The 14,421-nt window shown below is 39.5% G+C and overlaps 1 protein-coding gene across 3 annotated transcripts; it reads left to right on the plus strand.

The window, feature by feature from the left end:
- The first annotated feature begins 2,115 nt into the window (after positions 1-2,115).
- LOC122021868 (V-type proton ATPase catalytic subunit A-like) lies at positions 2,116-13,849 on the plus strand. 3 transcript variants are annotated; one of them, XM_042580042.1, is made up of 16 exons: positions 2,116-2,298; positions 2,401-2,456; positions 2,527-2,582; positions 2,908-3,056; positions 3,144-3,244; positions 3,383-3,447; positions 3,522-3,584; positions 3,657-3,789; positions 4,055-4,161; positions 12,172-12,318; positions 12,405-12,500; positions 12,594-12,692; positions 12,836-12,928; positions 13,011-13,088; positions 13,301-13,389; positions 13,484-13,849. In XM_042580042.1, the coding sequence occupies exons 7-13, from the start codon at positions 3,576-3,578 to the stop codon at positions 12,893-12,895; spliced, it is 651 nt and encodes a 216-aa protein (XP_042435976.1). In that variant the 5' UTR covers positions 2,116-2,298; positions 2,401-2,456; positions 2,527-2,582; positions 2,908-3,056; positions 3,144-3,244; positions 3,383-3,447; positions 3,522-3,575; the 3' UTR covers positions 12,896-12,928; positions 13,011-13,088; positions 13,301-13,389; positions 13,484-13,849. The 3 variants fall into 3 exon arrangements, with proteins under 3 accessions (XP_042435976.1, XP_042435974.1, XP_042435975.1); XM_042580040.1 differs by having other exon boundaries at positions 12,836-12,891; XM_042580041.1 differs by having other exon boundaries at positions 12,836-12,891; positions 13,301-13,367.
- The last annotated feature ends 572 nt before the right edge of the window (positions 13,850-14,421 follow it).

Genomic DNA, 14,421 nt, shown 5'->3' on the forward strand with positions numbered 1-14,421 from the left:
ATTGTGGAGGTAGCATCATCTTCTTCTTCTCCTCTTGAGGGTGTGAGTGCTTCCACCTCTTCAATTCGTGAGGATGTGGATACTTCCACCTCTTCCTCTCTTGAAGATGTGGATGATCTCTCCTCATCTTCCTTCTCCTTCTCTTCTATTTCTTCCTCGAATGTTGCACTCGTGTCAACATCCGATTGGTCCTTCTTTTCTTGGACCAATGCGCCCTTCTCCTTGGGCTCCTCCACTCCTTTGAGTTGTGTAGGGGTCTCATGATAAGCAATGATCTTTTTCCAAAGATCACTTGCACTTGTATATTCACCTACACTCATAATGATATTAGAAGGTAATAAATTTAGCAAAATTTTAGTTACCTCCTTATCGGCCTTCGCTTGTTCCCGTTGTTCCTCGGTCTAATGTCGAGGTCAGAGGCGCTTCCCCTTCTTGTCCGTTGGAGCTTCAAATGGGTCCTTCAAGACCATCCATTAATTCCAATCCCTTTGGAACCAAGTCTCCAATCGGTTCCTCCAAAAATTGAAGTCCTCTTTGTCGTATGGAGGTGGAATCCAGATGTCCCATCCGAGAGGTCCTTCACTCTCCATCTTCTTCTTCCTCTAGCTTCTTGCTCTCTTGGCGGTTAGTCCGTAGAAGAACGACCTCGCTTTGATACCATTTGTTGGAACCGATGCGCCCGCTAGAAGGGGGGTGAATAGCTCGTCGCGATCTAGTGCTTGTCGTTGCTTGCTTCTTGTGATGATGTGCAGCGGAAAATACAAGAAACAACAAACTACAATGCTAACACGTAGATTTACTTGGTATCCACCTCAAGAAGAGATAACTAGTCCAAGGATCCACACACTCACACACCCTCCACTATGAAAACCCTCCTTTACGGTAACTACCGAAGGCGGAGAAGCCTTACAAACTCACAATACAACAATAAGCAAGAAGGAAGCCAAATACAAATAACTTTTACAAGATTTTATACAATGAAACCCTAGCTTCATCTTCTTCTTGTTCGTAACTCGCCTCTTGACTTGAGCGTGCCTCCAAGAATCTTCAAGACTGGCGGGGAGAGCTGTGGAAATCGCCCTTGCAAGCTCGTGTAGAAAGGAATGCAGTTCTACCGAAGAAATCACACGCCAATGCCTTTATCTGAGCCAATGGTCAAATCTCAATCGATTGGATTGCTCCCAATCGATTGGGGAGGCTTTGGATCGAGCGCCTCTGTGCTCTTTGTAAATCCCCTGAATCGATTGCCCAATTGATTCACTGTGTTTCGTGCGATTTCCAGAGATATCGCACAAAAATCCAACCTCCCAATCGATCGGTCGATCAATTGGGAGACTTTCTGTGCGATCGGCAAAGGCTCCCAATCGATCCATGGATCGATTGGGAGAACCCCTTGTCGCGGGTGCTCTCCCAATCGATCAACCGATCGATTGGGCATGAGCCAATCGATCGGTTGATCGATCCAACTCCTGTGGACTTGCCCAATCAAGTCCAAAGCCCCTAAAACCAACATCCGGTCAATCTATGACCTGTTGGTACATCATGCCTAGCATCCGACCATACCCGACCAACCTCGAACTAGCCTTCTAGCCTCCTCCATCAGTCTTGCGTCCCTCAGATATCTCCCATCCTTCACGCCTTGCCTTCAGGAGCTTCCTTCGGCCTTATCCTAGTTGTCGGATTATACCACCACACTCGACCAACCTCGAATTAGTCTTCTAGCATCCTCCATTAGCCTTGCGTCCCTCGGATATCTCCCCATCCTTCACGTCTTGCCTTCAAGAGCTTCCTTCGGCCTCATCCTAGTTATCGAGTTCTCCTTGCCAAGTCACACTAGGACTTACCTTGCCAAGACCACATGCTTGGACTTACAACCTTTGACAAGATCACACTTGGACTTTTCGTTGCCTGACTCCTCATCAGGACTTCCCAATTGTCTCGCTCCTCACCAGGACTTTCCACTTGCCTGGTTCCTCACTAGGACTCTCTGCTACCTAGCTCCTCACTAGGACTTTCCTAATGCCTAACATCCAGTTAGGACTTTCCCAGTCAAGTCTCCTGTCAACCTTGACCTACTTGACTTGTATTCTCATCAACTTGGTCAATCCTTTGACCATCTCCATAACTGGACAATTGCTCCAGCAATCTCCTTATATTGTCAAACATCAAAACTCAAATCCCGACTCAAGCTTGACTCAACTCAAGCTTAGTCAAACTGGACCTAGGGAAATTGCCCCAACAATGATAACCTTATTGGTGTGATTATTCGCTTGGAGGGTGATTCTGCTACAATCCAAGGTAATGATTCAGAAGTCTCATTCTTTTTATTGCTTCTTTGTGATCATCTTCTGTTTCTTTGCATTGAAGAGAAAGAATTAACTCATTGATTTTGAATTCCAGTTTAGGAAGAAACTGCAGGTTTGATGGTCAATGACCCTGTGTTGCGTACTCGGAAGGTGGCTTTTACCAACTATGAGTGCATACAAATATTGTTTATTCTTACTTGTGTATCATTGTATCTTGCAGCCTCTCTCAGTAGTGTTAGGACCGGAATCTTGGGGAACATTTTTGATGGAATTCAGGTTCTGTTGATTAATAATATTTTTTCATTGTTGCGTGTGCAATTTCATTCCTTATCTATGCATCTAAACATGTCTTAACTGCAATTTGTGGCTCAATATAGTATTAATTGTGTGTCACTGTGTTTCAGCAATAACATTATTTTTTTTTTCATTTTTCAAATTTGTGGGAAAAATTTATCTGTTCCTGTTCTCATTTTCAGTGCGGGATGCAAATGTACATTCAAAAGAAGCATGTTATTGGCAACCTTGTGAAATTTATAGAGCCCTATCATCATACTGCTCACGTTGCTTTTTCTAATGCCATACTTTGTGTTACTGATTACAGAGACCGCTGAAAACTATTGCTATAAAATCTGGTGATGTCTATCCCCCGAGGTGTTTCGGTCCCTGTTCTGGACAAAGATACACTGTGGGAATTTGCACCCAGGAAGTTGGTACCTTGAACTACTAGTAACCTGAACTACTATGCTTCAGGTTTGAATAACTTGGATGTTTAGTTTGTTCTCCATTTTCTGGCTAGCAGAATCACTAGAAAATTGTCTGACCTTTCTCTTTTTGCAGACTTGGCCAGTTGCAGCAAAGCTTGCTGCTGATACACCTCTGCTAACTGGTCAGCTAGAGTTTAAATCCATGAGGAACTTTTTTTTGCCGATTGGAATTAGGTTAGGCTTCTAGATATTGTGATATTAATTTTTCAAAATTCACAACAGGATTCTTCTGCCTTTTCTTGTCTCTAGCATGCTAAATTGTGTGTTTCTTTCCGCTTGTACTTGATACTCTCTTTCCTTCTGTTCTTGGAGGTACCTGTGCTATACCTGGAGCCTTTGGTTGTGGAAAAACAGTCATCAGCCAGGCACTCTCAAAGGTAATTACTGAAAGCATAGTTTCTCTACTTGTCCTTATATATAGTTTTCATCTTACACTTGTCAATTTCTGCAGTACTCTAATTCTGACACAGTGGTTTATGTTGGCTGTGGAGAGAGAGGGAATGAAATGGCTGAGGTTTGTCATCCGTTTCCTTGCATTATACTCATAATTCATATATTACCATTCTTCACATACAACAATATCCAGGTGCTTATGGATTTCCCACAACTGAATATGACATTACCTGATGGTCGCGAGGAGTCATTGATGAAGAGGATGACACTTGTGGCAAACACTTCTAACATGGCTGTGGCTGCTCGTGGGGCTTCCATTAATACAGGTATATATATACTTGAACTCAATTATTAGTAGGGTACCTGCAGGTACTTCCTGAGTAAATTCAAACTCAGTCAAAGAAGTCATTTTTATGCTTGTCCATAATTGTAGTTAACTTCATGTTATTCTTATGTGTCACATAAGTTAGACCTGCAAAAGATTTTCTATATATATATATATATATATATTTTGTGTTTTCTCTACCATGTTTATGCTTTGTCACCAATGAACCTAAAGTTGATTATATATACCAACTTGGAATTCCTCAGGTATCACAATAGCAGAATATTTCCAAGACATGGGCTACAATGTTAGTATGATGGCCAATTCCACTTCGCTATGGGCAGAAGCCTTCTGTGAGATTTCAGGACGACTGGTAATTTTTACTTCATCATAACAAAATTGTTGAAGGATTTGGTAACTGCCATTGACTCTATTCTACAGCCTTGAAGGAAACTTCTTCAGAATATGAACCAGGCGAATATCAGGGACCAACTTCAGGAAATTCTTCTATAATTCTGCTATAATTAAACAAAATAATACTTAAATTCAATTACTTGTGCAAATTGCTGAAAGTATCAGGGATATCCAGGCAGACCTCAAGACTATCCTAGAGCAAACTAGACGAGAAGTTCAAACTTCATCCATCCCTGACGAACTGATTGACAAGCTAAAGAATCTATCTTTGGGAACATCTGAAAAACCCAAAGAAGGAAGGGAGCAACTACGTGTTTTTCGCGACCCCTACAAAATCCTCCGAGAAGAGCAAGCCAAGATCAAAAACTAAATGGCAAGCACAGTCACCGAGCATCCCTCAACAACAACTATAACACCCCTATTTGATGATCAAATCAGGGAGTACAAACGGAACCAAAGAAAAATTCACAATACCCGGCAAGTCGCAAGAAGGATTGGAAGAAGATTAACTGGAAGAACCGCATCAGTATACACCCTGGAATAACAAATAGACCCTCAAGCTCAGTTGAGGTTGTCTATGCAAGAAAGGGCGGCCATAGTGCCAGCCGAAGTATTATACCATTCACGAAGAGATGATGCTCATCATCGGGTGTATGTCCATAGATCAGAAGAATCACTTATGGTTAAAGATGGTAACCAACTGGATCGTATATTTATTCAAGAAGATAGTTTTAATCAATTGTAAAGGAGCCAAATGCAATATATACATCTTGGTGTTTTGCAAGTACGTATACAAATTCTACATAGACAAGAGGAAGGGACAATGGCTCTGATTGTATTCAGGGATAATCGCTGGATAGGAGATCAAGTTATTCTTGCCACAATGGAAGTAGATTTCACCCAGGGAAGCCAACTAGTTTATATAATTCCAAATATTATGCTTACAATTGGGGATTTCTACAAAAACATCCAAGTATCTATTCTCACAAGAGGATATGACCAATGGCAAGGCGGTGAGGCTAATCTCCTAATTACCTGAGGTATGGTAGGAAGATTATCTAATACACCTAATGTTGGCTTTGCTTATGAGGTACAGGGACTTGTAGAATACCTCACAAGCCATGGAGTAAGGGCTCTCCCGGGACGACGATATACTACGCCCCACTTACAAGGATTAAACTGGACCCTCAGGCCAACACAAGTCGTAATGCCAATGCAACCATCAGAACTGAACACAAGAAACCTTATGGATGGACGCATATCTTTAAGTTTCAATAATTATCAAATGTCAACAACTCCTGGAGCAATATGCTATAATGAAAAGGATGAGGAAATCCAGAGCGATGAGGAATCTTTTCATACTCTTGCAGTTCTCAAAGAAAAAGCACCAGGGGTATTTGTGTATAGGGACTATCGTGAAGAAGAAGATTATCTACCTTGGCCTGAAATTCAACAAAGGACTCGTTACCACACCTCCCTAATAATTTTCAATAGGTATTCTCTGAAATTATTACCGAAAGATTGGTTACATGGAAGAAGCTAAAGCAAAAAATACAACCAGAAATCGATTTGGATGACGGATTCCTCTCAGGATCCCTTGGTGACGCACCACCAACTATTCTGGTAACACGACTCTCTTCGAATGTCATTTTACCTAAACAAAAATCATCTGGAGTTGCAGGATTTGACTTAGCAGCCAATGAGGACGTCCTAAACCCACCTCGAAATAGGAAATTAATTCCAACCGGCCTTCGAATGGAAATTCCTTTCAGATCGTACGACCGAACTACAACTAGATCGGGAATTGCCTGGAACCATGATCTTGACGTAGGAGCAGGCGTCATTGACTCTGATTATCAAGGTGAAATTTTTATTCTATTATTCAATCACTCTAATCTTGAATATCAGGTCCGACAAGGGGACTATATTGCTCAAATTATCTTTAAAAAAATCATTATGCCTGAAATACTTGAAGCTAAGAGCTTATCAGAAACACATCGAGGAGGCAGTGGTTTTGGTTCGACTTCAAAAGGAAATATATCTCCTTCAGTAATAGTCAAGCTACTTCCACAAGAACGACATATAATCTCAGCATTCATTTTTGAAGACACCAGCTTTCAGGAACATTTGTATGAGGACAATGCAGGGACTACAAGCCCATGGGTCTCTGTACCCCATTCCATTGACCCCTCTATAAATGGAACTGAAAATGAGGACTTCCTTGACTACATACAATACTTGGCAGACCACACTCTTCAAGGATGTGCATCTTCTGACAACCAACCATTGTGGGACGACTATAATGATCATGAATGGCTCAACCTTCATGAAGGCCTTGCATCCAGAAGGGGGCCTTAATACAGAAATGGACTATCTAAGCCTTAGAAGACTAATGGGAGATAGGCAACAAGTTTATTCCACAACAAGCATGGTAGTAACCTCTCCATATAATCCACCGCAAGAAGTAATGATGGAGTCACCTGGATACCCACCAGTAACCCGAACTAAACAAGGCCCATCCAGACCTATCACGGAACAAAGGCCAGCCACCAACATAAGGTTTAAGCGAGAATCCAATGATGAAATGTGGACTCTTCTTTCAGTATAACAACAGGGAGGAGCTATTTTTGTTATCCCAGAAAATTTGAGACTATTCCATGATGTATTCTCTAGATGGGAATCTATCACCAAAAATCATGTTGCAAGTCAAGGTTTTACCGACTCAAGGGATAAAGCAGAGTATATGGAAAATTTACTTGGTGAAATAGAAAAGCTGGCATGGATCCAATGGAGGATGACATACCCAAATGAGTATGATGCCTTGATTAATATTGCAGATGGTCGAGAAGGAACACAGAACATTCTCTCACAAATGAGGCGGGTATTTTCCTCCAAAGACCCTACCCAGGGATCAACTGCTATTCAGGATGCTGCATACAAAGACTTAGAAAAACTCTCGTGTGACAATGTTAAAAACATTGTCAAATATATGAACGATTACATGATGTTAGCATTAAAAACTAGAAGGCTATATACCGAGGCTGAACTCTCAGAAAAATTTTGGTTTAAAATGCCGAGTGACTTAGGCAGCAGAATTAAAGCATCTTTTGACGAAAAATACCCAGGTCTAACCATTGGAGTATTTCCAAGAATATTATTTGCTTACAAATTTCTTGAACAGGAATGCAAAGAAGCAGTCTTCAAAAGATCTTTGAAAAATCTATCACAGCGAAAATACGGGGTTCGAAGAAGCCGAACATACAAAGGTAAACCCCATGATTCACATGCTAGAATAGAAAAGAGAAAACATTTGCTTAGAGACAAGAAATGCAAATGTTACCTCTATGGACAAGAAGGTCATTTTGCCAGGGAATGCCCTAATGACAAAAGAAACATAAAAAGGGTAGTTGTATTTGAGCAGCTAGAAATCCCGGATGATTGCGACATTATGTCTGTCCAAGAAGGAAAAGCTCAAAGTGACACCATATTTAGCATCTAAGAAGGAGAAGACAACCTTGAAGAATCACACAGGTCAATCCAAATCTTAAATTTAACTGAATCTATGTTCATGTTAGGGCAGGTGGATAGAAGGTATAACAGAAGAACAACTGAATTACTTACATAATTAGCACTCAAATAAGTCAATCTCCCCCCCCCCCCCCCCCCCCTCCCCCAGCCGACTAACTGCACCTGTTGCAAGAGAGTCACGGAAAAAAGGGCAAGGCTTCACTGGCCTGAATGCCTTATCACGGTATGTAACCTATGTGACCCTTATTATTTTAACAAAGAAGTTCCAGTAGCATCGACTGCACCAGCACCTTTCTTCCCTCAAAACCTCATACAAGAGCAACAGTATTATATTACATGGTGTCAGGGAGAAATAAAACGACTACAAAAGGAAACAAAATATTACAAAACACTGTATGAGGAGCTCCTGCTAGAGAAACACTTAGCGGAAGACTTAATGTCTATGGAAAAGGAAAAAATGCCATTAGAGACTGAAGATGGCACTAGTGACGAAGTTGTTAGTATGTTATATGAAGAAATCACCAGTAAAATAACTGCCGCTCAAGAAGTTAGGGGACCAAGGTTAGTAAAGAACATACTTTACAACCTAACTATTGAAATAGAAATTTCTGGTATTCCCAGGTTCTGACTCAAAGCTATTCTTGACACGGGAGCAACCACGTGCTGTGTTGACCAAAAATTGATCCCTAAAGAGGCATTGGAGGAAAACATATTCATTGTACAATTCAGTGATATAAATTCCCAACAAACTACCCGACAAAAGATGAAACAAGGAAGAATGTATATTGGGAAAAATATATTCAGAATCCCTTACACATATAGCTTCTCTATGATCTTGGGCGACAACATACAAATGATTATAAGCTGCAGTTTTATCAGAGCAATGCATGGTGGAGTACGCATTGAGGGTAATATTGTAACCTTATATAAAAATATTACTATAATTAATACCTTGCCCTCAGTAATATCTGCAGCAGCCATCGAAGAACTATAACTTGAAGAATATATCCAGATACGGAAATGGTTCATTATACGGGAAAATCATCGCTAGAGTTCAAGGAAGAATTCCACTCTATATTAGAAGCACTCAAAGAACAAGGTTTTATTGGTGAAAATCCTCTCTTACATTGGTCTAAGAACCAAGTAGTGTATCATTTGGATATCAAAAATCCAGACTTTATTATTGAGGATCGACCGCTTAAGCATTTAACCCCACAGCAGAAGGAGATTTTTTTCAAACATGTCAAAGCATTATTAAATATTGGGGTGATTCGTCCAAGCAAAAGTCGTCACAGAACTACCGTTATCATAGTTAATTCTGGCACAAATATAGATCCAAAAACAAACAGAGAAATCAAGGGCAAGGAGCGCATGGTTTTCAATTACAAGTGCCTTAATGATCTCACTCATAAGGATCAATACAGCCTGCCCGAAATTAATAACATCTTAAAGAAGGTCAGCAACAACAAAATTTATTCTAAATTCGACTTTAAAAGTGGATTTCATCAAGTAGCTATGCACCCATAATCCATTGAATGGACTACTTTTTGGATCCCAGACGGCCTATATGAATGATTTGTAATGTCATTTGGTTTAAAAAAAATGCTCCTGTCATTTTTCAAAGAAAAATGGATAACTGTTTCAGAGGGACTAAAGACTTCATTGCGGTATATATTGATGATATTCTGGTTTTCTCTCAAAATTCAAAGGAATATTCACAGCACTTAAAAATTATGCTAAATATATGCCGAAGAAATGTTTTAGTCCCAAGTCCAACAAAGATGAAGTGACAGTTACAGAAATAGAATTCCTTGGGGCTATTTTCGAAGAAAGACGTATAAAATTACAACTCACATCATTTCAAAGATTGCTGATTTTTCAAGAAAAAGAATTACAATCTACAAAAGTGATGCGGTCTTGGTTAGAATTATTAAATTATACAATAAACTACATTCCTAACCTGGGCAAAATGCTAAGCCCGCTATATGCAAAGATACGCTCAACAGGAAATAAGTGGGCGAATGACTAAGATTGGGCCTTAGTCAGAAACATTAAGGGTATTGTTGAGAACCTACCGGATCTTGAAGTACCCCCAGAAGAATGTTTTATCCTCCTTAAAGTAGATGGTTGTATGGAGAGTTGGGGCGGGATATGCAAATGGAAACTACAAAAACATGACCCAAGAAGCTCGAAAAAAACATACGCCTATGCTAGTGGCAAGTATAATCCCCCAAAATCCACAATAGACGCAGAAATTTATGTTGACATGAATTCCCTTGAAGCCCTCAAAATCTACTTCCTAGATAAAAGGGAGTTAATCATTCGAATAGATTGCCAAGCAATCATCAATTTTTTTGAAAAATCTACAACAAATAAACCCTCTCGAGTCAGATGACTAGCCTTCACAGACTACATAACTGGAACGGGCATAAACATTAGTTTTGAATATATTGAAGGAAAGGATAACAAGCTTGCCAATGCCCTTTCAAGATTAATTAATTATTTTATTCTTGCAGAATGGCTAGAACATGAGACACTAGACAAGCTGGGCCTAGTAGCTGTGGCATTGCAAGAAGTAGAGAGGAAGCCCAACAAGGAGGCCCGTGAACAAATGATCCATATATTATTAACATTGACAGACTTGGTGAGCGATAGAAAAGCCTCTTGCTCTACCTACGACAACGAATACAGCAAGGAATACCACTCGCCGAACATGACGACATCACGGAGAAACTTATACAACTCCAAAGGAAGGCCTCAGAACAAGACAGTCTTTGCCATACAACAACTCAGAAATCTCCACACTGCAAAACTCCAAGAATGCAAAAGTAGGAGCACCAGGAATAGTTACTAGAGAGACTGGTACCCTACTACAAAATAGATTTATGAACAGCTGGAAGCAACCGAGAACCTGACAAAAGACTCAGTCCAAAGAATGGCAAATTTCTTACTTTAGGAGACAAGCGAAAGTGGTGGACCCATCACTAGTCCATCTCTAGTTCAATCAAGCAATAAAGTAGGTACTGTAATATCACGAGCAAAAGATTTGTGACTTGTAAAGAAGCCTGTAGTGCTATATTAATGGACAAGTGTGTGATCACGAATTAAAGAAAGATATTCGTGATCTAAAAAGAGGATTCACTCTTATTGCCCCCTTCTTTGGGTTTTTCAAATTTCCCAAAGATAGGTTCTTTAGCTTGTAAATCAGTTCGTCGGGTATTGATGAAGTTTGAACTTCTCGTCTAGTTTGCTCTAGGATAGTCTTGAGGTCTGCTTGGATATCCCTAAGACTTTCAGCGTCTGCACAAGTAATTGAATTTGAGTATTATTTTGCTTAATTATAGCAGAATTTCCTGAAGTTGGTCCGTGATATTCGCCTGGTTTAGCGAATCCCACAGTGGGAGACTCAATCTGTTCTATGGCTTTGACAGCTTCCTTGTATGAGAGCGTGCTTTTTGTAATAGTGTAGTTTTTGTTCATGAAGTTGTCCACTGTTCAAGCTTGTGGAGGAGTTTCGCCACTCGCTTAATCTTTTTGTTGAGGTCTTCAGTTAACCTCAAGGCTTCCCTTTCCACCAGTTTTGGTTGCTCTGCAATTTTTGCAACAAGCTCTCTAACTTCCTACTTGGTTAGAGGTTTATTTTCTATATAAATAATAGTTAGATTTCGCAGGGCAAAATTAAGCTTAGAAACCACGTCTTTAAATTTTTGGCACCTTTCTTGAATTTGTTTGAAAATTTTCAAGTGGACTCTAGATGATAGACAGATTCTGTCGTATATTACAGCAAGGTTGTTGGCTAACTGATGGGTTGTAACCTTTGGGATAGAAGCAAAGTCAAGGTATTCAAGATTAGATGTACGGGAGTTTGTATACCATTCATATATGGCCTTTTCCCAAATTTCTGACATTAGGCTCTTAACATGATAAACATCAGATTTTGCTCACACAGGTGTCCCCTTGGTCTTACAGAGGTCGTCTTCCTTTTTACCAAGTTAGGACCTGTTCTTTTGCACTATCTGAAGTTTATTAGATTAAGGTATACAAATATGAGTATAGTAGACCCCGTAATCTTTCCTTTTATACCTTAACCCTTAAGGTCTTAGGTTTACATAGTCTATCTCTTTACACCTTGCGCTAACTATTATCTAAGTGGAAACTTTGAAGGGGAGCCTTGCTTTGTGACCAAAAGGTCACGGTTTGAATTTTGAAAACATCCTTTTGCAAAAAATAAGATAAGACTGCGTACAATGGATTCTTCTTCAGGACTGCGCACGATGGGAACTTCATGCACCGAGCTGCCCTTTATCTAAGTGAAAACTTTCAACAATCTACAATCTTAGATTTCCTAGAAATATTAAACAAACATCATACTGGAACTGAACTTCGTTGTCATCCCTTTGCTGCTCGAATATATGTTCCACTTAATCGACTTCTTTCTCAGGCTGAAATGCCAGCAGACAGTGGTTATCCTGCCTATCTTGCTGCACGTTTAGTTTCCTTCTGCGAACGTGCTGGTAAGGTGAAATGTCTGGGCCGACAGGAGGTGATTTTTCAGATCTTGTCACTTGCTACCCTTGGTATTGTTCAGGTAAATAATATAGCATTTTTAATATTCTCCAGTGACATTGAGCACCCTTTTGCCCTTCGAGTATCGTCAATCCCTTTTTTGTATAGTGTTTGCAGGTCTTTTGGGGTCTAGACAAGAAGCTCGCCCAGAGGAAGCATTTCCCATCCATAAATTGGCTTATTTCATATTCCAAGTACTCGAAGGTTTGCTGCTTGTCATTATGGTTTGCCAAAATTACTCGATTAATAGTATCTCTGGCCAATGTAATGTACATTGTCATTCCACTTGCGTTTCAGGCCTTGGAGTCTTTTTATGAGAAATTTGATCAAGATTTTATTGAGATTAGGACCAAGGCTACTGAAGTATTACAGAGAGAAGATGATCTTAATGAAAATGTGTGGGCAATTTCTGCATATATCAACCTGCAAATGTGAAACTTCACACGATTATGGAATTTGAGCATATACCGAAAAGTAATGTTCCATATACCGAAAAGTAATGTTTCCCCCATCTCTTGTGGCTCCGACTGATATTGCAGCTCATCAGTAAAGATGCATTAGCTGAAACAGACAAAGATTACTGCAAAACTTCTGCGTGAGGATTATCTCGACAAAATGCATTTATTTCATAAGTTGTATTTGCCATAGTTGCATTCACAGCTTTTTCATGATTCTCTTTTTCACTGTAAGTTGACCAATCAACAACTTCACCAGATATGACAAGTTCTGTCCATTCTACAAATGAGTTTGCATGACCCGAACATTATCCATTTCAATAGGTTGGCAAATCAGGTAGGCTCCTACCCTATTGTTGTGATTTTGTTAGTATGGGCCATGAACAAGCTTCCTCTTCATTAGAACGGAATCCTTTTTTGTTACATTTGCTTGTCTGTTATTTTTCTTTCGAATCTCAACTACCAGTGCAAGAGTTACTTGGAACTACATGTGTTAGATCTTATGGATTTAGATTTACTTTGTGTTTTATTATCATGTCAATGTATCAGGCTCTGGAGTGAGGAGCTGGTTCCGATGGCCAAAAGATCACTTACACTGTCATCAAGCATCGGCTGGGTGACCTTTTCTAACGACTAGTGTAAATAATAGATTCTAGATCACTTTCTTGTTTTTAATCTTTATGTTTCCTTTTCCGGTCAACAAGGCCTTGAATCTATTTTTGTTTCCTGCAGGCCGCAAAAATTTGAAGACCGCACCATCGGTTTCGCAACCTTGAAGACAAAGCACGATGATTGACCAACCCCCTCTTGTGATTAGAGGAAATAATGCGGCCCAACTTGTTTGATACCGTGAGTATTTTGCGCGACTTGTATCATTATGGGGGCACCCTGTTGCTCTTGCTTAATTTTTATTGTTTTTGTCCTGAGTTTGTGCCATTTATAAGGGGTGATGATACCCTAATTTTGCGATCTGTTGTAATAAATCATCAGAACTCGAGGGCAAACACCTCGCTAACTTGTGAAGAAAAGAGAAAGAGAGCAAAAGAGTACAGATTATTTAAGCAAATAAAGCCTAAAAGATTTAGGCATTGCTCTTCATTTCTTTGCATTTTTTTTAATAATTTAGATGTCCAGACTTGATTAATTTTGAAGGTAGACGGTTTTCTATCCTAGTTCGTATAGAGTAAATTTAAAGTATAGTTTATGCATATATTTTTTGGTATTCTCTTATGAGAATCTTTGACTCAACAATAAAGTTGTTATCATATGATCTTATCATATGACCTTAAGGTTATGAGTTCAAGTTGTAAAAATAACCTTTTACAACATAGAATAAGATTATGTATAATAGATTCAATGTGATTTGATTCTTTTCCTAGTGTCACATTAGCGAGAATTTTATACACCGGGCAACCTTATATGCTCTTCATCCCTTTGTGGATTTAAGCGAAGTTAGTTTTTCTGCAATCTTCCCATGGTGTAATTCTTGAAGTTCTAGCGTTTGCATTTTGATTTGTCAATGCCAATTGTATTTGTCATATGCAATGTCTGCTAGGTTTATACTCAGTTTACTTGGTAGGACAGTTAAAAAAAAAACTGGAGAAAATCATGTGTAGAAATTTTTTCACTATTTATTTCACAAGGAATAAGAACTGATAGATTCTGTTTAT

This window comes from Zingiber officinale, chromosome 9A (genome assembly GCF_018446385.1).
Source record: "Zingiber officinale cultivar Zhangliang chromosome 9A, Zo_v1.1, whole genome shotgun sequence".
NCBI lineage: Eukaryota > Viridiplantae > Streptophyta > Magnoliopsida > Zingiberales > Zingiberaceae > Zingiber > Zingiber officinale.